Source organism: Patagioenas fasciata, chromosome 2 (genome assembly GCF_037038585.1).
Source record: "Patagioenas fasciata isolate bPatFas1 chromosome 2, bPatFas1.hap1, whole genome shotgun sequence".
NCBI lineage: Eukaryota > Metazoa > Chordata > Aves > Columbiformes > Columbidae > Patagioenas > Patagioenas fasciata.
Window position 1 is genome coordinate 92,285,660 of NC_092521.1, and position 24,547 is coordinate 92,310,206.

The window sequence follows — 24,547 nt, forward strand, 5'->3', positions numbered from 1 at the left end:
CTGTCAGTGAAAGGACAATGTACCTTCACTGGTTTATGAGTATCCATCGTTTTAGGTAAGACACTGCTATGACTGGAGTGTTTTCCATTGGCAGCTTGCTGCAGGTTAAATGACAGGCTGAAGAACATTGTAAGTGAAGAGCATAACTCTAAAGAGCATAAACTCTAACCATCCTCTCTTGGTTTATTTCTTCTTTAAAACTGTAGGCATCCAATAGAATTCAAGAATCCAAAAATCAATATACTCACCTTATGCAAGAAAGAGAAACTTTGCTGATAAAAATGAGTGCTTTGGAGCAAGACAAAGCCAGGCTGCAGAGATTAGAAGAGGAGCTGAACCGCTTGAAAGTTACCCTGGAATCGGAGTCTCGTTTGAAGCAACGTCTGGAAAGTGAGAAGCAACAAATCCTGAATGACCTCAATCAGTGGAAGAGCCAGCACTCCCGGACAGAAGAATCCATGAGGAAGATCCAGTGTGAGAGAGAGAAGAGTGAGAGGGAGAAGAACAGCCTGAGGAGCGAGATTGAAAGGCTGCAGATGGAGATCAAACGGATTGAGGAGAGATATCGGTGCAAACTGGAAGAGACTGCTGTCAAAAGCCAGTCAGAATTGGAGTCTGAGCGTCTCAGGCTGCAAAGAGAGATTGAGAAACTCAAGCAACGCCCGTATGGGTCCCACAGATCTACGCAGACTGAAGAAGACTTTTGTATTGATGCCTCCAAGTTGCTGTTCAGTGGGCTGCGGAAGAAGGTTACAGCAATGCAGCTGTATGAGTGTCAACTGATAGACAAACTCACACTGGATAAACTGCTGAAGGGGCAGCGGTCAGTGGAAGAAGTTGCGGCTGACATTGAACCGTACCTCAAAGGGGCAGGTGCTATTGCAGGAGTGTCTCTGTCACCCAGGCAGAAGTACTCCTTCGTCGAAGCCAAACGGAATCAGCTGCTTACAGCAGAAAACGCGGTCCTGCTCCTAGAAGCCCAGGCAGCAACAGGAGGTGTGATAGACCCACACAGAAACGAGATACTAACAGTGGACAGTGCTATCGCCAGAGATCTGATCGACTTTGATGACAGAGAGCAAATCTATACTGCAGAAAAGGCTATTACAGGCTTTAAAGATCCTTTCTCGGGCAAAACCGTGCCAGTATCTGAAGCCATCAAGAAAAACTTAGTTGACAGAGAAACTGGGATTCGTCTGCTTGAAGCCCAGCTGGCTGTAGGAGGGATCGTTGATCCTGTCAACAGTGTTTTCCTACCCAAAGATATAGCATTATCTCGTGGCTTGATTGACAAAGACCTGTACAGGATCCTAAACAACTGCCAAGGCACTACAAAGAACTTCATTGATCCCACCACTAAAAAAGCAGTCACTTACATGCAGTTGAAGGAAAAATGTAGGATTGAACCACACACTGGTCTGCTTCTCCTCCCAGTGCAGAAGAGGAGTATGTCATTCCAAGGGATCAGGCAGCCCGTCTCAGCAGATGCACTGCTCGAGGCTGGAATTATTAAGGAATCAACAAGGAATGACTTGGAAAGAGGTGCAATTACAGTGGAAGAAGTGAGTGAGAGAATTATTGATTTCCTTCAGGGCTCCAGCTGTATTGCTGGTATCTACAATGAGGCTACCAAAGAGAAACTTGGCATTTACCAGGCTATGAAAATAGGTTTGGTTAGACCAGGGACAGCCCTTGAACTCCTAGAAGCTCAGGCAGCCACAGGGTTCATCGTGGATCCTGTCAGCAATGTGAGGCTGACCGTTGAAGAAGCTTACAAAAGAGGCCTTGTTGGAATTGAATTTAAAGAGAAACTTCTCTCTGCAGAAAGAGCTGTCACTGGGTACAAAGACCCAGAAACCGGAAACATAATTTCTCTGTTTCAAGCAATGAACAAAGAGCTCATAGAGAGAGGCCATGGCATTCGTTTGCTGGAGGCCCAGATTGCTACTGGAGGAATCATTGACCCCAAAGAGAGCTACCGCTTGCCAGTAGAGACAGCCTACAAGCGTGGCTACTTCAATGAAGAGCTCAACCAGATCCTTAGTGATCCAAGTGATGACACCAAAGGGTTCTTTGATCCCAACACAGAGGAGAACTTGACTTACTTGCAGCTGAAAGAAAGATGCATAAAGGATGAGGAAACAGGGCTCTGCCTTCTGCCCCTGAGAGAGAAGAAGAAGGTGGTGCACACCTCACAGAAGAATACCCTCAGGAAGCGCCGGGTAGTCATCGTAGATCCAGAAACAAACAGGGAAATGTCTGTGCAGGAGGCATACAGCAAAGGCCTCATAGATTATGACACGTATACGGAACTAGCTGAACAAGAGTGTGAGTGGGAAGAAATAACTATTACAGGATCAGATGGTAGCAGTAGAGTAGTCCTTGTTGACAGAAAAACAGGTAGCCAGTATGACATCCAAGATGCTATTGATAAAGGTCTGGTTGAGAGGAAGTTTTTTGACCAGTACCGTTCTGGCAGTTTAAGCCTGACGCAGTTTGCAGACATGATTTCCTGCCGTAACGGCACTGACGAGGTGTTTCGGCATGAGTCGGTGACTCGATCTCCCACAGTACTGAGTGTCAGGAGTTCTTCCTCGCTGATCAGGAGTGGTTCTTTCTCAGAGACCCCGGAAGAGTGCAGTCCTATTGCAGCCATATTTGACACAGAAAACTTGGAGAAAATCTCAATTTCGGAAGCTATACAGCGGGGCATCGTGGATAGCATCACTGGGCAACGCTTACTTGAAGCCCAGGCCTGCACAGGGGGCATAATATGTCCTACCACAGGCCAGAGGCTTTCGCTTCAGGAAGCTGCCGGTCAGGGCATCATTGATCAGGATATGGCCACACGGCTCAAACCAGCCCAGAAGGCCTTCATAGGGTTTGAAGGCATAAAGGGTGGACGCAAGAGGATGTCAGCCGCTGAAGCAGTGAAGGAAAAATGGTTGCCTTATGAGGCTGGGCAGCGGTTCCTTGAATTCCAGTACATCACTGGAGGTCTTGTGGACCCAGAAGTGCGTGGAAGAATAAGTACAGAAGAAGCCATTAGGAATGGATTGATTGATGGTCGCGCTGCCCAGAAACTGCAAGACACGAACAGCTATCCCAAAATTCTGACCTGCCCCAAGACCAAACTGAAAATATCCTACAAAGATGCAATGAATCGGTCAATGGTTGAAGACATCACTGGGCTTAAACTCTTGGAAGCAGCCTCTGTTTCATCTAAAGGCATATCCAGTCCTTACAATGTCTCCTCAGCACCTGGCTCGCGCTCTGGCTCGCGCTCTGGCTCACGTTCAGGCTCACGCAGTGGGTCCAGGAGGGGAAGTTTTGATGCATCAGCAAGCTCTTCATATTCTTACTCATACTCAACCTTCAGCAGTGGGTCTATTGGGCGCTAATAACAAGTGAGGGAATGTGTCTGCATTTTAATATCATTTAGATTTTTCTATATCCCCTTTCCTAATAAAAAAAAAATCCCCAATAACAACAAAGAAACCCAAAGCAAAACCCTTAAGTCTTCTCTGGGTGTGTTCAATTTCTATTCTGAAAAAGCTGTAAAATGCTTGAATGCACACTTACAAAATACAGATTAGGGGATGCAAAAAGTCGTGTTGTGAGTTTTGATTCCCATTTCCTTTTAGTGTTTGGATTTTAATTGGTCTCTGTATATTTTAAATACTCCGTCATGTGCCTTCTTCTGTTATCTGTAACTGCCAACCTATAAGCTGATAACTGAGGTTTTAAAGTCTTGCGGTAGTTAATTTTTTCCATATAGACCCTTTTAAATTTGCTATTATGAAGAAAAAATATATTAAAAGTATGGACAGAGAATGCCTTTAATGTTGGTTCAGTATCTATACTATAACACAAAAAGCTCTGTCTTCCAAATGCTCTACTTCTCTATGTTTGGCTAGCCATTTTCTTAAGTATAACTTGATGGCTATAAAGGGCTATTATTAGGCTGGGCTTTTGTTTTGCTGTTACTCATATATATTTTCTACTGTTTTGCTTGATTTCTATGTAACAAAAAAAAAAAAATCTAACTGCACAAAGTGAGCTATTCTGGGCAATAAACTTTTCAAGTTTTAAAGTATTTGTCGTGTGCTTATTAAATTTAGCTGTGGACATTCTTAGTGGTACAGATGAGAGAACCATTTTTAAAAGTAGCAATGAATGGCTTTGTCATAAAAATAGTGTACAGGCGCTTTATTTGTAATGATGCTGATCCATCAGTTTTATTAATGTGGACTTCTGATTCTGCATTTTCAGTAGGAAAATGAAGATAGTGCCAATAATGGAAACAGTGCTCTCAGGAGCAGAAATCCTGTTTCTGCAGCTGGTTATAGGCTTGATGATGACCAAAACATATTTCTTCTGCTTGTGCTCCAGATCATTGTCTCTGCAGCTACAAGGGACTGAGTCAGATTCTTCCTTACACATCAGTGTAACTTTGGACAATGAGTCAAACAAAGATACACTGATGGGGCTTACCCAACCCCTGTGGTAGCACAGGAGGATCTTTCAAAGCCCGAACACTCACCTCCTGTAATGTCTTGCCTCTTCTGCAGGCTCCTGAAAGCCTAAGCTGAGAAAATAGCTGGAGTATATCAGTGTTTACATGATGTCTTGCTGTCATTAGTTCTACATAGGCTGTTGGTCAGCCTGCTGGCTCCTTTTATCTGAGCTGGGCAAGCTCCTGAGATGAGAAACCAGAGTGCAGGACTAAAGGACCACAGGATTAGAGGAGAAAAAAGTGGCCGGAAGGCATTTGAGCTGCCATGAGCAGAAAATTATTTGTATACTTCAGGATTTTCCTTTTCTCGTTTCCACACAGTGCAAATACCTCTGGGTAGGTACTATGTTCTTAGCCAGCTGATCACTTAAAATAATTTAGTATAGTTTTAGACTGCTAGTATAGAGCTTTAATGACAAACTATTAGCACAATTTGCTAGTGCCTGAAATGAATACTTACTGTAAGTAGTTTAAAGTGTTGCCTGAAGTGCATACCTGCTTTTAGCCATGTTCCATGTAGGAACTCAATCTGTCTATGAATTTTATCAGTTGCTGTAGACAGAAGAAACTTAGAAGCACAAACACCTATCACTGTTAATGATACTGCCTGATTTTTGTAGCATGTTCCTTTTCTGCGGTAAGGAATGGCATGGGTTTTGATACTGTTGTCTCTAGCTAAAGTGTAGTTTCTAGCCTGAAAAGCATTTCCAGTGTTTTCTGTGTATAAAATCTCTGCCATACATAAAATATCCTTAGTTACTGGACTAGGAAATTAAATGGGCTGGTATGAGTCAGTGAAGACCTCTATACAGTAGGTGAGAAAGTGCAGCCCATTTCCTGGGAAACTCCACAGCTTCAGAGGTTTCTCTCTACAGCTGAAGTTCATTAGCTGTACCCTAGAGGAAGAACAGTGTCTGAATGGCATTTGACTATTAGAGAGAAAACCCCCCGTAAAAATAAATAAATAATTTTAAAACCCCACTACTTTATTTAATCCCAAGCTGTTTCTGTAGTTTTAAATGACTAGGAGATTCCTGCGCTCTACAGTAAAACTGGTCATTACCAAAGGAAAGTCTGCTACTGAGTGCATGCACCTGTGCAGTTTTCATGGGCTGAGAAATCCCGCACGCTCTTCATGGGACTGGACTTATTAATACATTTTTTGCACCAGGCGTTCCTGGCATCTCAGTAAGTGGTTCAAAGCTCTGTCTTTACATATTACTCTTTTTGTTGCTCAGTCAAATTTTTGTGATATTACAGTGGCCTAAATATACGGTAGTCTCACAGAAATGATGGCAATACTACTTTGTCCTTGCATACACTCTGGCAGCAGATGTTAGTGTGGTGTTAGTCAGTGGTGGCCTTACAGGGCCAGAGGTGTTTGGTGCAGGAGATGCAGGTACTCAGAGCCTGTGTAGCAGCTGAACCAGTACAGGCAGCAGGTGAGGCAAGATACCAATAATGTGGGGTGCTAAAGAGATAAGTGGAGAATTTTCCTCCACCATAAAAAGGTGCTGAGGCAGGAGCTGAAGAACCTCCAGAGCTGGAGTTTAGCAGTTGCTGTGTGGAGGTCAGCTAGCAGAGAGAGGCGTGGGCAGGTGAGTGTATCCAGAGGGGCAGGGTGTCCTGGAGCTGTGAGAGTGGTTTTTGTGGCAGTGCCTGGTGTTTGTGAGATAGGAGAGCTATGCCTGGGGTCTGAAGAGTGGGCAGACTCTGGGGTTTTTTTTATGGTGTGATGTGTTGGAGGCACAGAGATGGGTGGGGGAGCTGCTGTGGATGTGGGGCAGGGTGTTTGTAAGCTTTGTAGCTCTTTTGCACTAAAGGTGAAGTGAACCTTTTTATAAATTTTAAAAGAAAGACTGGTAACTTTGGATAATCTCTTGTGCTGAGGCAGTAACTCCTTAGTATTGAAAAGCCAGAATAGACTTGTTGGTCTAGCCTGTGGCTATGAACACTTCCCTGTGGAGGAGGAGTGTAGGGCTGGGTTTGCCCATCAGCAGCCTTCTAATTTGCAGTCAGTCCTCTGAATTTGCTGTCTCCTGCTTCCTCCCTGTGCCTTGGAGTAGGTAATGCTGACCCTGTTCAATGGCAAATGGGTGCCCAGTATGCTGACTTGACTGCTATGGCTGGGGAGGGTTCAGTCATTAGCAGCATCAACTCCCTAGAGGATTCAGCTTTGCTCTGAACAGGTTTAGAATTTGAGAGTTTTATTGACTGAGTTAATGGTCTTGATGTGAACTTGCTGTCCTTCAGCTTGCGGCTGGGAAATGATTGCTGCTTAGGATCTGAAGTATGTAAGTCACCATGTGGATTGTGCAGCAGTGCTCAAGCCAGAGTTTTGTCCGTCTTATGCTATTTGAAAATGTGCACATGCCAGGGTTAATTAACAGCCTTATGAATATTAAAGAGGGGTAGGGAGAATAGCAGAATAGCAACCATGTGACTTAATGTAAAATTGTCTGAATTATTAAATTATAAGTATTGATGCAGAGGGTAGATTTCATTGTGGTTTGGTGGAGAGTTTTTTGTGTGTTGTGTTTGTGGTGTTGTTTGGTTTTGTTTTTTATTCTAATTTCATGAGTTAGTCTGTGTATTGCTATTTGGCCGGCTGTACATGAAGAACAGTCACTGAAGCCACATGCTATCACAGCTCACTTGGGCAAGGTTGTAAAGAAAGGCTTTTGATCAGATCAATGTCACAGCTGCATTAGGAAAGGGGGAGCTGACTGATGCTGCCTTGTACTTGTTTATGACTCTTAAATGCAAGGAATGATAAACAACCAGTGGTAGAAACTGGCAGGCAGCTGCCTTAGCATGTGCCAACTCTTGGCAACCATATGTGGGTGAGGTGTGTCCTAACTATTCCCCTTCCCTTCAGAGACTGCAAATAATAAATAAGGGTGGGTAGATCAATGGTGCAGAGGTACTGTTACTGAAATGAGAATTCCCTGTCTTTTACTGAACCAATACTATATATTTTGGCTTCTTATTCCTGTGAGGCCTAGCTTACCAGGTGTGCAAGGATCTCTCACCTCACCTCTGGTGCTCTCCATGGAAAAGAGAAATTAGCCATTGAGAGAATCCAGAAAGATTTTCACAGATCTAATTACTCTGACTTTACTTGGTCTCTTTTCACTTTTTGTTCTGTAATGGTGGCAGAAGAGGCTGTGGGAAGTGTTACTGTGCTTTCAAAGACTCAGTCAGTACAAGAGAAATAAAATCAAGATAAAACCAGATCAGTTCAGAGATAGTGAGTTTAGTGTGTAACTAGTTACCATACATCCTTGGTGATGTGGAATGGGGGTCATGTGTGTTCCTTGTCTTCCACAAATAAAAAGTGACTTAAATAATCTCTATTTTGTAACTGGTAAAGTAGTTGAATTATCTTGCCTTTGTTGTTGTCTGAAAGCATTTGCTTATGGCTCAGAAGACTTGTTAGACTCTGCCAACCTGGTTGTGCATCTGAGTCCCAAATTATTAAGAATCAAGACTTGTTCTAGAGGATACAAAACGGCAGGATGTATCTAGACTTCTTCACTAATGTGCACAGAAGCTGTTACATATCTGCTTGATGATATGTTTTTAACTTTAGTATGTTACCTTAGGTTATTTTTTTTGCATATGCTTAGTGAGAGATTTGCAAGTTTTACTTTTCCTGTGGAAGATTTGACTTATCTTTCTTCTAGAGGTAGTTTTGGGGCAGATTTTTCTCTTTTATAACTTCACCTGCTTTACAGTCCTCCAATTTCAATATTTGAAATATTTTTAAGTCAAATTCAGACTTGGATCTTGAGTAGGTCTCCAGAAATATTCAAGAAGACTATTTCTACCCCCAACACCTTCTCTACCCCCCTCTGGAAACAAAAGCAGCTCCTGCAAAAAAGGCTTTCCCCTCCTTCTGGCAGCCTCGGGAACGCCTTCATGTGACCACTTTTCATCATGCCTTGTTGAGCTGCTGCACAGTGCCATGCACATCTGCCCCAGGGTTCAGTAGCACTCTGCTTGTAGCAAGGAGGTGAAACTGCCCATAGTCCAGCCGCACTCCATATATCCACACTATTAACAAGAAGTTTGTAGTTGTGTGTTTGCCTAAGAAGATACAGTTAGATGTTAGCACCATGGCATCCCCTGGCAATCTACCAGATTCCATCCAGATTGCTGCCTTTCCTGTTTGAGCTTTGCAGCAGCCTAGAAATGGCATTTGAAGCAGAGGGAAAAAAAAACACCACACATACACACACACACAAAACAACAAACAGAAAAACCCCAAAACAAACAACAACAGAAACCCCAACCAAACAAAAATCACAAACAGACAAAACCCAGCAAAAAAAACCCCATGCACTACTTCCTACTGAGCTGGCACATGGATAGGTACATGCTCCCACATATGTATTTGCATGACGTTGAGTCCTAAAACTGGTACCCTAGCTCAACCACTGAAGAAGTGGGTTGTGCTGTGTGGCACAATAAAGCCTGGTTTTCCTGTGGAGCATCCTTGACCTTGCTCATCCTTAGTTCCTCCCAAGGCAATTGAAAACTTTGGGAATCATTCACTTCTGTAAAACAGCAGTTAATGGTAATAGACTTTGATGCAACTCACTGTGCAGTTAAGGTGAATCTTAAGGGACTTATTAAGTTGGGCTCATCTTAGCTTATGCAACTTTTATTTATTTTTTAGTTCTGGAGGAATGATAAAATCTCTGTTTCTAGCTCTTTTTTATGGTAACCCTGGCTGACAGGAAAAGAGAAGCTAAGAAGGCAGCTGCAATAGCCAAGGATATTATTGGATTACAAGGCAAACCTCTTGGTGTACTCATAGTAAAAACTAGGCTGTAGGAATAATCTAGAGTTCTTTAGCCACTCTTAGATTTTGGCAAGACTTTTAGCTGTAAAGTCAGTCATATATTGTTGGAAGGTAGAGCCTTGGAAGATGCTACTTCCTGCTTGTGTTTATTTTTGTTTTGTGTCCCAGTTACTGTGAATGCTAAAACCGATTTCATGCACTAGCTTAATTGTTTTTTGGTCACAGGGATCTTGTCTTGCCCCCTAGCCCTGCAATCCCCAAGGGACCCTGAGGAAGCAATGAAATCTGTTGTGGTATGCTCTTCATGTCTGAAAACTGGCTTCATGAGCGTTTTGAAGTAAACTCCAACTTGCATGCTTTCCTGGACTGCCATCCACTCCTGAGATCCCACACACCTTTCATCACCCTGGAAATAACAAAGGACTCCAAATGAAGCTCCCTATCTTGCTCAGTGTTTATCGGTGTTGCAGAGCATCTCTTTGGTTTTGTTTGTGTACTGAAGTGAATTTAATGCTCTCCAATAATCTGCTCTGATATCGCTAAACAATTATTTCCAACATAGAACAGGAACCATTTCAAAACTGGAAGTTTTGGCATCATGTTCCATGCTTTTAGTTAGCCATCTTCAGGCATAAGAGAATAACTTTGATTTTTAGGCCAACTGAATAACATACAGAAGAGTTTGTTCTTTTCTGTTCTCTAGCTCTCCTCCCAAGAGAAAATCCTGTTAGCCTTTCAGCAAACCAGGGCAATGGCATTTTCTGCACACTGTTATGCAGTGAAGCTGAAATATTGTAGTTAAGTCCTACTAGGAGTAGGAATAAGGTGCTATTTCACAGCAAGGATGCTGGCAGTTTTTGAAAAGGGAAAAGGTAGGGTAAAAGGCTTTCATTACAGATTCCTAAAAATCCCTTTTTAAAAATTACATTTGTTTTACAGAAATTTCTGGCACCACTGGTATAAATGACAGGGGACCAAACTCAAAATAGACCTTGTTTTATAACATACACTCACCTTCTCCAGTCCCTCCCATACCTCCTGTATAAGCTTAGGTAAAGCAAAATTAAAGGAATGGTGCTGTAATTGAGTTACCTGAAACTGTGTGGTACACAGCGTACAACATCAAAACAATTTTGATATTTTGAATAACCACCATCAGAAAATCACCCTTGATAGACTTCTATCAGTCTTGAATCTTAGAATGGTTGTTTAGCAAAGATCACAGAACCAATCACCCTGTATAGTAATAATTTCCTTATTTTTTACAGTAATTAGTGTCTCCTCAAAGCTGCAGTGTCTGTCTACCATGTAGCTTTATCTTTGAATCCTGTCCTTTGGCTGATGGAGTGGAATTTCTGAAGTGTTTTGTGCCCTTAAGTAATTTGTATAGAAATCATAGAATAGTTTGGGTTGGAAGGGACCTTCAAAGGTCATCTAGTCCACCTCCCCTGCAATGAGCAGGGATGTACAACCTTAAAGAGCAGACAGCTCTTGGTAGTCCTGTTATTTCAATTAAGCCATCTGAAAATCACTGAATCCTTCCTCAACTCTGATTTTTGCCATTCTTCTGGGTCTTTGACTTTTTGGTCCCACTGGAGTCATGAGGGCTGTTTCTGGGGACATGTATTTCTGTGAATGAGCAGGAATAGTGACCTGCTCGCTGTAAAGGTGGTTTTGTTACAGTGGTGGAGGATAGGATATATAGGGCCTGTCTGGGCCTCTTGGGAGCATGAGCATTTGTTTCACTAATGACTGCTTGAGTGAGCACGCTCCAGAGCAAATAATAGTTCAAGTAGGGCTATAGCACCTAAATCTGCTCCAGTATACAGTGACTTAGATCTGTGAGATTTCTCTGAACTTTTTTTACCGTAAAAACACAAATTATTTACATCTTCAGGATGTCCATTCTCAGCATTGACTAAGACACAATTCATGGTTTGTCCTGCTGTAGACTTACTATCTCTCCAGGTAGACAGTTGAGTTCATTAGCACCAGGAAAGCCCTGTTATTGCAGCATAATTGTTTACTCCTCACTAAATTATACTCCTTTAGCCTCCACAGCCAGCCCTTTTCTGAGTTTATTACAAATTGTGCCATAAGTCCTCAAACAGTATCAGATTGAATGTGATCAAGGAATAGGGCAAGTTCAGTTCAAATTGGGCTCTCTCCTTGCCCTGTTTCACTTTGGATTTATCTGAAGCTATGTTTTAGCCGGTGCTCTCAGGCACTTGATGTCCGAGCAAAGTGACAGTTTTTCAACTAATGGTTTTTCTGCATGCTCCCTGAGATTATCCAAGGATGCAGTTTCACAAGCAAATTATGCTGTTCTATGTGTGGACTGTGATTGAAAGGGAAATCCTGCATTCCTCCTTGTTTTGCTGACTTTTCTTAAATAGCCTGAGCAGAGAACAGGTGCAACTGCAAATCAATGCATTGAGGAAAAAAAAGCAGCATGAAAAAGGCATAGTGTTAATTTAGGCATGGCTTCTGCTGACTGTTAAGCCGCACTTTAAGAGAAAAGCTAGGACCTGTAGTGGGCCCCGGGGCCATTTCAGCTACTTCATGAGCAGTGATGTGTCTCAGTGTACTAAATTGGTGGGAGCTGGTAAACACGAAGAGTCTGTCATTTGCACAGAGAAGACACACTGATGTTTGAACTGAAATTTATCTTAAGGATAACATTGCCAAAAGGTATCATGATTAAACAACTACTTGGAGTTAAATACTACTATTGAGAACACTTGTGGTTTTTTTGGACCTCTGTTTCCAATGAACACAGCAACAAGATCAAATTTCATAAATGCAAATTGTAGTTGGGCTGGTATTTCATACCTTCTGCACATAAGCAACCGTCTCACTCCAATCAATATAATCCTGGAATACAAAACCAGCTAATACTTTTGGATTTTGAATGAGCAGTATGATTACAATGATTCTTACCTATCTGCTTCCAGCAAGCCATGTAGAAATGTAACGTATTAATTGTGTATCCTGTATCCTTTTGATTTTGTTATGCCTTATGGAACTGGCAAACTAAGATTTCCCTGTAATGGAGAATTTGAACAGTTGAACAAATTGAATCAATTGTTTCTTCATTTCTCAGCATCACAATACACACAGTTAGATGTCATTCCTTACTGAGTATGAATTCATCAAAACTGGCTTTGGAAAAGTACAGTGAGCCAGAGCCCTGTGCTGCTTGGCTTCATCAAAGCAACTAATGAAAGGTAGTCTTGGTCTGGGAAATACTGCAATCTAATTATAGGAAAGGATATAAGTGAACAAGATAGGTAAACAAAGGTGATGTGGTTATGCACTAATTAAATAAGTGAAGATTAGTGTTAAAGGTGAGATAGGAGGTAATGTAAAATGTTGTTTCCCCACTTTGAGAACCAGTTATTCATACGATTTTTCTACAGGTAAGACGTTTCAAGCCCAGGCACTTTAGAAACACACAAAACCAAACTTAGTGAAGTCCCACTAGCAGATTTGCCTAATCCCTGGTACCTGGCATCTGATACTAGGAAAAGATAATATTTAATGAAGAAAACAAACTCAGCAACTGGTATATGTTTTGAAACTACATTGATTGTAATTATATGTTGTTTAAGATTTTTGATCATTTACCATAGTTCTTAGTAACCACAGGATCTTTCATTGAATCATTTTGGTTGGAAAAGCCCCTGAAGATCATTGAATCCAACCTAAACCTCCTCTGACACAACTTGAGGCTGTTTCCTCTCCTGTCATTTGCTACTTGGGAGAAGAGACCAACCTCCTCCATGCTACAGCCTCCTGTCAGGTAGGTAGCTGTAGACAGTGATCAGGTCTCCCCTCAGCCTCCTTTTCTCCAGGCTGAACAGCCCCGGTTCCTTCAGCTGCTCCTCATCAGACTGGTGCTCCAGACCCCTCACTGGCTTCATTGCCCTTCTCTGAACTCTCTCCAGCACCTCAATGTCTCTCTGGTAGTGAGGGGCCCAAAACTGACCTCAGGTTTTGAGGTGTGGCCTCCCTAGCACTGAATACAGGGGGATTATCACTTCCCTAGTCCTGCTGCCCACACTATTCCTGATACAAGCCAGTTTGCTGTTGGCCTTTTTGGCCACCTGGGCACAGTGCTGGCTTCAGACCCTACTGGGTCTGAGTCAACCTTTCAACTATAAAGCAAGTACTAACTCTTAACTCGGGAGAAGGGCATCACAGATGAGATAAAATAATTTTCAAGCTGACATTCTGGTACCATGAATAGATCTGAAAGATGGGGAAAGGATCAAAGTGCTTCTGTAAAATGGTGCTCAATGGTGATATGGTCTGCAATAACTCATACACACTATATGCCTTATGATTTTATGTATATGCATGTATTAGGCTAGTCTAAAAGCAGGTTCCTGGGGAGGGAAATAAATAGGAAAAAAGCATCCAACTTAAACTGTAATGATCCTGTAGTGTTTCACTGAGAGGCTGTGTGAGAATCATACCTGATGTTAGTTGTGGAAGTTCTTTGTGCTCAGCCAAACTACCAGACTTTCCTTTTTAGTGCTACTGGCCAGAAGATAAGGATTGTAATCTGATAAAGACAGCATCTTCTACCTTAACACACAAGGAATTTTGAATGAAAAGCTGTCCAGATAAAAATCAATGCAAGTTTTAGTGTGACTTGTGGGTTGGAGAAGTAGGCAGCAGTGTCAAAAATGCAATCCACACTACAATCACTGATTTCTTGTAATTTCTGTTTTTCTTATAGCAATTCTTGGGATTTCATATTATTAATAAAACCTATCACTTTTTCTTTAGCTGCAGTTCAAATGCAAGATACTGGCTTTCATAGTGGGAATGAAGTTAGAGCATGAAAAAAAATTACTTTGTTGCTAAGCGTCTTATGTATACGTATTATTTGCCATTCCTAGGTGTGACTATGTTTGTCCTCCCTATAGTCACAGAATAGTTGAGGTGGGAAGTGACCTCTGGATGTCATCTGGTCCAGCCCTCTTGCTCAAACAGGGCTACCTAGAGATAGTTGTCCAGGACTATGTCTGGATGGGGTTTTGAGTATCTCCAAGGATGGAGACTCGCCCACATCTCTGGGTAACCTGTGCCAGTGCTTGATCATCTTCACAGTGAAGAAGTGTTTCCTGAGATTTAGAGGAAACCTCCTGTGTTTCAGTTTGTGCCCATTGCCTCTGATCCTGTCTCTGAGCACCACTGAAAAACTGTGGTTCTTCAGATGTTGTTTGTACAAATTGACAAGGTTCCCCTGCACCTACTCTTCTCTTGGATGAGCAGTCCCACCTCTCTGTCAGCTGCTCTGATTTCCTTACAGTATCTAGATGTCCTTCATTTTCATCCCTTGGATGGAGACCATGAAAATATTTCTGAAGGGTAAGACACGATTGTGAGAACACTTGATCAGTCTTCACTTCTACTGGCTTCCCTTGGACATGATATGCTCCAGACTATGCTGTACGAGTCCCATGTCAAGGAATAGTTTCAGAGTCATACTTTAAAGGACAAATAATATAAATCGGTAGTGGACTGGGATACTATATATCAGCACTTCTGATGGCTCATTGCAATATGATAATGTGCCATACATCACAGACAGGAGAGTGGGGTCAAGACTTCAGGCCAGAAATACCTAAGGGTGTTCTGTGAACAGACAGAAACTTAGTAATATTTACTGCCTTTGATATTTATTAATCCTTCCCTCAGCCCAGTGTGCATTGTTATTGGTAAAAGTTAAAGTGCCTGTAAAGAGGTAAAGAAAAATATTCAGAGAGAAGAAAAAGCCTCTCTTCTACAAAACTTAAATTTGCAGTGGCCCTAGAGCTGAAGTTTACATTCAGATTCAAATACAGGTCCCAATCAGAGTAACCACAACTGCTTACAATTTTAGGTATATTAAAGGGAATTAGAAGTACTTTGATTTACAGCTATAAGGAGGGAGGATTTGCCTCCTGGAGATCAAGGATTAAGTTCTGGCTCTACCAAAAGAACAGAGAAACAACTACTGATTCAAGTGGGACCAGTTTTTCACCTTAGTCCTCTAATACTTTCAAAGTCAATCTTAAAAGCAAATAAGTAATGCATTTTTTGCAACCTCTTAGTGCTTCATGTGCTGTTAGAGGCTTGTTCTACTTTAATCTGCAAATGTCTGTCCTCCTTGCCAGGTGGACTGGCATGACCTGGCTCTCCAAAACCAGTGCTGCAATCTGTTGGAGTTTCCATGTATCGCAAATGAAAACCCTTGCAGGGAAGGGAAGAAACATGCAACAAGAAAACCAAATCAGCAGAGCATAGCTAGGCTAAACTTGGCACATTTAAGCAGTACTTGACACACATGTCTCTTGTGTGTTCCAAGTGGGAGAAAATACCTTTGTCCAATTTCCATATTTAAAAACCCATAAAGTAAGAAACTCGCCTGCTCATCTTCCTGTAAGGAAGTCAAGGAAAGAACAACAGTGAAAACTAGGCAAATAAATTTAATTAAAATCTCAGGGAAAAGAAATCAGAAGAATGTGTTTTTTGTAGTCAATCAGCTCACCACCCAAGGAACAGCATGTTTCCTATGTGGCCAGGTTATGAACTATATGAATTCAAGCTGTTGCACATCAACCTATGGGATAACTCAACAGGAAAACAGGTTTTAAAATTCCTGAACAGTTGCAATCTAGCTTCTGTCTGTCCCTATAGACACTTTCACTAGTATATGTGAGTATTGCTCAAAACATAGGACTAAATGTAATAATTAATTCCCAGTTTTTGGGAGAAGGATCTTGGTACTTTTGTGGATTTGTCTGTGTGGAATGGAGATGACTTCTGGTGCTATGGTGTGTACATCTGAAGAACTGATTGTGGAAATATTACACCTCAAGGAAGTATCTTGTGCATTTAGTTTGGAGACTAAGATCTGCGGTGATCATAGCTAGGACTGAGTTTCTAGAATTTGTCTACGAAATCCTGTGTTACTTCTCCCAGGATGGATGGCCTGGTGTTCTTCCAGTGATGGTTTTCTGTAGCAATTCAGGGCCACAGAGGGAAGGCAAATGCTATGACTGCTGTTTTGAGTCTCCAAGGTTGTTTTGGCTATGGGACAGACATTTGTTGTGTATTTTAGAGGGATCAAAGTGAAGAGTAGAGCACAGTCATCACTCCCTTTTGTTAAACAGAAGGGTTGAAGAATTTTGAGCGAGTTGCTTTAGTTACCGTGGAGCACATCCTTTGCACCTGAAATAAAGTAAACACTGTTCCCAGACCGTAAATTCAGATTGCTATCTGCAGATCTGCTTCTAGTGGACAGTAATCCCAAAAGTAAACAGTAATGAAGTAATAAATTCCTGATATTACAATACACAGGTGAAGTTGTGCATAGGGTAACTCTTGGCAGCTGAGGTCAAGTGGAGCTCTACGTGCACAATAAGGCCCTGATGATCACCCAGGGAGCAACATTGTTCTCGGCTCATCTTGCCAGGGCACTGTCTCCATCTGCTTTCCTTACTCTGTAGTGACTGACAGGGCATCTGACTGATCTTGGAAGCATCCTCTACCATTCTGAAAGGTGGAGACAATGGAGTATTCCTCAGGAAGAACAAATCTAGAGACATACCACAAGTATTTATTTTTTGTCACTCCACCAATATGAAGCCCCCTTAAAATATGGGGTTTTTTAAATTTGTTTTTGTGGGGGTTTTTTTGTTTTTTTTTGGTTTTCCATTAATAACTGGCATAGGGAATTATAATGTGATTGTCAGTAGAAGGGGAATAAATGTACCAAATAGGGCTTTAACTGTATTGTAACACTCTTAAGGAAGGAGAAATACCCAGGCAAATGAGTGAAAAAATATTTTAATTCTTATTATCATAATATATTTTAAATCTGAATTGGAAGGAACTGGAGCTGATTTTCAGGAGATATGGATGAGGCGCATTGTTTTTAGTACATCGTTTGGCAGCCAGCTATGCTTGGGTTCACTGCTGACAAAGGTCATGGTAGGAGGAAGGGCTTGAATAATGTCAGTATAAAAACCCAAGTGTTTACCAATGTCACTTTGTGTATCTGATTTTTTTTTTTTTTTTTTTTTTCCTTCTGACTTGCACACTTGGCCCAGGCTGGTATGCTGTCAGGTCCCTCTGATTCTGGAACAATGTAGTCTTCAAAACCACCTGCTACCTCTACATTGAATTGTTCCAACAGGTCAATGACTGAAGTAGATCATAAAAATAAAAGTACTCTCCATTTATTTTTGCCTTTAACGAAGCTAGTTGGTTTAATATCATGTACCTGAACTGTGTGCAGACAGCTTTTTGCCTCAATGTGAAATGACTCCACATCAAGGCAGACTAAAGTCCCAGTCCCCATGGTTATCTATGTCACAGAGGAAACCTGCTGGTACAGCCAAAGACAATTGAGATGTGGGTGATTAGAAAGACAAACTTTTCCAGCTCATAGCAAAACTACAGTGTCTTTGTAGACTCTTTAGAAGTTTTACAGTTCTGAGTTCATCTTGTTGCCTTGCATTTGATCAGGTGATTGGGCTAGATGACCTTCTGAGGTCCCCTCCAACATGAATGGTCCCATGATCCTATGATGAAACATTAAGCTAAGGCCACAATGTAATAACCTGCATAGTGAAAGAAAATAGTGAAGTTACACTTCAGGAAGATCGACCACCTCCATTAATGTATATTGTTTGGTATTTGTTGCCAAGTAAAATAAAATACTGCAATATTTTTAGTATGTAGATGCAATACAATGCTGCATTGCAGGATAAAGAAAAAGTATTTTAATAAACCAAGTAGATTATTTTCTTGGCAAGTGTCAATGACTTCTGGCAAATATTGGAGGTGTGTTGTTTCTCAGAGAAACCATGCAAAACTCTCTTATAAAAATAAATTCTGGACAACTAGAATTCAGATGCTGAACAACAGTTCCCCTAATAAGAAATTTAACCGGCACTTGTCTGTGTTTACAGTGGCCTGTTACATACCAACAGACGTTGACATAGGATGTATTTTATAGAGGAGAAAAATAGAAATGTCTGACAACTCAAAAATGAATTTGTACTAGAGGTGTGACATACCTCTACCTCGGCTGTTATGGCGCACAGGCTTATTTATCCGAAATCAATGTCAGCTCTTTGCCAGGAATGATTTAGGAGCCATATGTTTCTTGTAGATGTTTCAGTCTCAGAATTGGTGGTGTGGTGCTGAGCACGTAACCTTTTCAGGTAGCTTTTTTCCTAGGAAGGACTTAGTCTTTTGCTGTCTTATGAAAACACCTCTAGCAGCTTGAATTGCAGCCACAAGGGAGAGCTTAAAATGCTCACACATAGTATAAGAATGTTACCCCCAGAGAGGGAAAGATTTTTACTATCCTAGTTATAAAATCTGGACTATGCAGAGCTTGAGTGTGTGCTTAGTGGTAAGTACTAGGCTTAGGTACTTACCTGAATTGCAATTCTTTTTATAATCAGTGGTAAAACCTGAAGATTGCTTACAGAAAGCATAATAGTTCAGTAAAGTACTGGGAGGTTTTAAAAAAAAAAAAAAAATCCCTCAGACTGGGATTTTCTGTAATTGAATAAACTTATGTGGAGGGGTTTCTTTAGAAGGAGATATGTTGTTGAATTAGTCAGGCCCAAAGGAATCTCAAGGCCACTTTGAGAAGCTGAGAACAGAATCTGCTGTGAGAAAGAGGGGCATTTCTTCATCAACAGGGCCTCAGCATGGCATGAGTCGTCGGACCTATCATCGGTGGGGCTCCAGCGTGTGGACTGCCCATGATACTCATTTAGCGAATCCATACTTGGAGCGTGGATTCGTGATTAGAGAATTAGTTGCGTATATAAGGAGACATGTTTCTGTAATAAATGGCTTTGCGTGATTCACATTGAATCGGAGTGCTGAGTCCTTTATCGTTCCAACAAACTTAGGAAAAAGTTGTTACCCCTCTTAGATTTTTTTTTTTTTAACAAGGTATCTAATAATGAAGCTTTGGGTTTGCCGTGTGGTGTTTGGTTGTTGTTGTTTTGTGGTGGGGTTTTTCTGTTTGTTTGTGGGGTTTTTTGTGTGTTGTGTTTTGTGGTGTTTTTTTTTTTTTTTTTTTTTCCCTAAGATGGGTTTAAATTTATTAAAGAAAAACATGTTAGCTTAGTTTTCTTCATGACTGACTTCTGTGCTTTCCTATCTAATTTTTGGTCACTTACTAAAAAATAACATCATTGAAGATTCTCCTTAAAGGGTAAGTAGAAAGAAAGAATTGAGTTACAATTTTCCCCAGTTTTTAGGAATTATTAATCAGGAATGTGAATAACGAAGATCAACTGTCAGCAAGAACAGACTTTCTTGTCCAGAGGAGAATGTTACACAGAGCTTTTTATAAACTCTGAGGAAGAGCTACTCATTTTGAACACTGCTGAGATATATTGGTTCTTTGACTTTGTGAAATCAACAGGTGAATGCAAAATCTTAGTATTAATTTTGCTTTTGATGCAACATCTTTACTGAATAGAGTGTTTTTATCTGTATACAGAGATACAGATAAAGGTTGAACTTCGCATAATTTGAACATTTAAAAAATGCCGAGTGTAACAAAGTGGTTTCAGCTAAAATATTGCCTTGTCTCTGATACATGGTAACTTTCACTGCCTGCCTTTTCTGTCTAGTGGTTTGTCACTTGGCTAATGCACCTACAAATTTCCATGAAAATCCCTTTAACTGTAGTATTTACAAATGAGTGCAGGTTAAAATCAGTCACTAGCATTCATTTCACAGAATGTCCCAAGTTGGAAGGGACCCACAAGGATCAAGTCCAACTCCTGTACCTGCATAGGATAACCCTGGAATTCACACCATGTGTCTGAGAGTGTTGTCCAATCACTTCTTAAATACTGTCAGGCTTGGGGCTGTGACACCTCCCTGGGGAGCCTGTTCCAGTGCTCCACCACCCTCTGGAGGAAGAACCTTTTCCTCATGTCCAACCTAAATCCCCCCTGGCACATCTTCCTGCTATTCCCTTGGGTTCTGTTGTTGGTCACCAGAGAGAAGAGATCAGCACCTGCCCCTCCTCCTCCCCTGGTGAAGAAGCTGTAGCCCCATGAGGTCTCACCTCAGTCTCCTCCAGGGTGAACAAACCCAGTGACTTTAGCCGCTCCTCATATGGCTTCCCCTCCAAACCCTTCACCAACTTCATAGCCCTCTTCTGGACATTCTCCAGTAGCTTAATATCTTTTTTTATCCTGTGGCACCCAGAACTGCACACAGTGCTCCAGGTGAGGCTGCACCAGTGCAGAGCAGAGTGGGACAATCACCTCCCTCACCTGGCTAGCAATGCTGTGCTTGATGCATATCTTGTCCAGGAGGATACTGTGACAGGCAGTATCGAAGGCTTTACTGAAATCCAAAAAGATCACATTAACTGGCTTCCCTTGGTCAACTAGGTGGGTAATCTTGTGATAGAAAGAAATTAAGTTTATTAAGAAAGACTTTCCCCTTGTGAACCTGTGCTGGTGGGTACCAATGACTGTGTTGTCTTTCAGGTGTTTATTTAATGACACAGAGTCACAAAATACTTGAAGTTAGAAGCGACCTCTGATCCAAAGCCCCTGCTCAAGCACAATCACCTACAGCAGACTGCCAAGAACTATGTTCAGCTGTTTTTGAATATCTCCAATGAGGGAGATTCCACAACCTCTCTGGGCAACATATACCGGTGCTTAGTTACCCTCACAGTGAAGAAGTGTTTCCTAATGTTCAGAGTGAACCTTCTGTGTTTCCATTTATGCCCATCGCCTCTGGTACTGTCACTGGACACAACTGGAAAGAGCCTGGCTCTGTCATCTTTGCACCCTCCCTTCAGGTATTTATATAGCTTGATGGGAGCCCCCTAATCCTTCTCTTCTCTGAGCTGAACACTGCTCTCCCAGCCTTTCCTCCTAAGAGTAATACTCCAATCCCCTCTTCACCTTAGTAGCTCTCTACTGAACTCTCTCCAGCAGCTCCATATCTCTCTGAACTGGGGAGCCCAGAATGGGACACTGGAGGCACTAGACATCACAACTTCCAGTGGTCTATAAGACAAAACTCTATGCAAAAATACTTGGTAATATATGATTTAAAAATCAATTTTAATGTGATTTCAGTGGAAGCTAGACTTGTGTGAATGACCACCTCTTTCTCTAGATGGCTATAAGTACCTAGCAATTACTGCATGTTATTTCTTCTGATGTGCTTTATCTCACACTTCATCAACACTGAATTATAACACCTCTGGCACCTTCTGATCTTTAAAAATGACTCCTGAAATTTCCATGATACTCTCTAATTCTCTTTACTCTAAATAACTTTGTGTCATATGGATATTCTGCCTCTTTGTTAATCCCAGTCTTCTGCAAAATCAGTCCTCCTTTTTGGACTCTGGGATTCCTTTCTGCTGTTTCATTAAGTTGCAACTGACTTTCTTTGGTGGCTTTCTTAACTGTAGCACTACTTTGCTCCTTATTGGATGGTCACTTGAATATTCTTATGAGGTACAAGAAGAGTGACCTTGTTTCCTTAAAAGGTTGGGAGGGAGAAAGGAGTTGTCACTTATTGGAAGCACTGATTCAGTGCACCCCTTCCAGGTTTAATTTTTAATTAAGACACTATGAAGCTTGAAGACATATTTAAAATTATGTACATGGTTAAGTGCTTTGCCTTTGAGCATGAACGAATACAGATCAGCTCAGTGATGAAAAGAGGTAACTTTAATGATACGGTGGTTCTCTGAAACAATTTTCTTTAAAAGTGGAATGGAACTTACAATGACAAATTATTTCAGTCACAGTGGCTTAAAATTCTGAAATGGCGGCAACATATTGAGCCTTCCCGTTAACTTGATGTGCCTGGAAAAATCAGGGGGTTTGTTACGATTTTAAGCAGCAACTTTCTGTCTTACAGTTTTTGTTTCAGACTAAAACTGGCTTTGATGCTGTAGCTCTTTGGTAACATGTTATTCTTTTAGGTTAGAAGTTCTTGAAGCCAAGTTTACAGCTCTTTACAGAAGTTACTTGATTTATACAATCTGTTATTAATATTTAGAAAAGTAAAATATATTTTTTCACTGTAATATATGTCATAATTAGAGATACATGTGTGTATGTATATAACATAAAAATATAAATGTACATACATATATATGTGCTTTTGTAATACATGAGGAACAACTGCTTACCCAAGTAGGCCACCCAAGTTAGCAGTATGTAGTAATCTGCAGTGTGTCTCAGATGCGTGTCACTGCAATAACTTCTAAGGAACAGTTTTGCCTTGCAGATTATCAATCTGTCTGAACGTTCTCCTTTGGGACATGAAAATATTTCCATTTCATTGCCATTTAATTTTTTAATAGGATGTTTGGTAGAAGGTTATTCAAATCGGCTGTTAAACTTGGGACTTCACATTGACGTGGGAACTGCTGACATGAAAGTTAAAGGACCTAATCTTGGGTGAGCAGAAGGGGATCCAGTGCAGTGGCTCCAGAGGAAAGTGTGGGTGAATTAGGTTTTAGTTTATTTCTTGCCCAGAGTGAAGAGTTAAACAGAGGATTGAAATACTGAGATAGCATTACTGGAATCACTACTTCGAGGAAACAACACATTGATGCAGCAGTTTTGTTTCATGGATCACATCACATCATTGCCCATTTGCTGTTTCAGAGCAGTGCTGTGGCAAATACAGCCCTGATATGTTAAAGAAATATTGCAAAGGATCTGTATGTTTCCAACTGCCCTTCTGTTGTGGTTTTACTCCAGCCAGCAGCCAAGACCATGATATCTGCTTGCTCCCTTGAGAGGGGTAGGATAGAGAATTGAAAAGGGAGAAACTTGTGGGTTGAGATTAAACCAGTTTAATAAGAAAACAAAATAATAATAATATACTACTATTAATATATAAAAAAATGATACTTGATATAATCTCTCACAAAACTCAAATTGTGCTGAGCAGCCACTCCTGATGAGTACTCTGGTCATGAACAGCCAATCCCAGTAGGAAAGCAAAAAGGCAGAAAGGCCTGAAGGCCAACTGCAAAACAGCAGAATGGCAAAAGGCTGAACTAACACTGAACTCCCGACAGAATAGAGCTCCTGAATGGAACTAACTGAACTAACAACCTGGAAAACCTGAACTGAACTCACAAAGCAGAAAACCATACTGAGCATGAACCTGATGGCAGAGAACATTTTATTGATCAACCTGCATGTCAATCTAGGTGCAAACAGCAATTCTGCTATTCTCATCTCAGCTGCTGTCTTGCACCTGCAGCTGTACAGTTGGAAAGTCCTTCATCTCCTTAACAACAGTCAAGGCATCAGTGAGTTCTTACACTCTTTTCAAACCAAATTCCAAACACTGGAAAGCTACTAGAAAAAAACATTAACTCTATCCCAGGGTTCTATCTCACTATTCTCGCATTAATTCAAAACAGAAGACTGTGTGGGCTACTAAGAAAATTACTGCATGGAAAATTACCTCAAGTTCAGCTAACACAGCACAACTTCTATGAAAGGGAAGGAGCCAGAACCATGGTTCCCAATGACACCAGCTCTTGAACAGTCCAACTAGCATCAGCTGGATTGATTAAAAAAAAAAATGCCCTGAATATTGCCAGGTGCAAATATCACTTAAACTGCTCACACACTGACAGTTCAGCAGTTTTTCAAGATGTTATACCACTGCCAGAGTGTCTAAAAGGCCAAGATGTGACTGTATCTAGCTTACACTGGAGTGGAAGGACAAGAGTGTGTCCTTCATAGGTGACTGTGCAGGTAAGTCAACCCTTAATTACAGGTGATTACAAGACAGGATGAGTGTATTTACATCTTTTTTTTCTCTCAGTTTTTCTTTTTGTAGCCTGAAATTAGAAGAACAGACACATTTGCTCATCTCTTCACATGCAAAATACACTATGCTTTTCTCCTTTTCAGTCACTTAAAGTGTCTAATTTACTGCCATGCAGTTCTGAAAAGGCAACAACCTTTACCTTAATAAACAGAGAAACAGGACCAGCTTGCATATGACATGGAAATAGATGCCCATAAGAATGCAAGATCTGTCCAAAATTATGTAACTTAAGTACACTTCAGGAAATCTCATTTGTAAGATTCTGTCACTAGGATAAATTATTTTAAAAGCCACAGTGTCTTCCACATTTAATTTTGAGAATAATATTTGGAGGCTGAGAAATAAACATC

General features: G+C 41.1%; 1 protein-coding gene across 3 annotated transcripts in view; it reads left to right on the forward strand.

The window, feature by feature from the left end:
* Nucleotides 1-4,096, forward strand: part of DSP (desmoplakin) — a 39,544-nt gene extending 35,448 nt beyond the window's left edge. For all 3 annotated transcript variants that reach the window (XM_065830137.2, XM_065830139.2, XM_065830138.2), the window contains exon 24: nt 207-4,096. In XM_065830137.2, the coding sequence (XP_065686209.1) occupies nt 207-3,401 (3,195 nt within the window). In that variant the 3' untranslated portion in view covers nt 3,402-4,096. The remainder of the gene's footprint in view (nt 1-206) is intronic.
* Nucleotides 4,097-24,547: the final 20,451 nt, after the last annotated feature.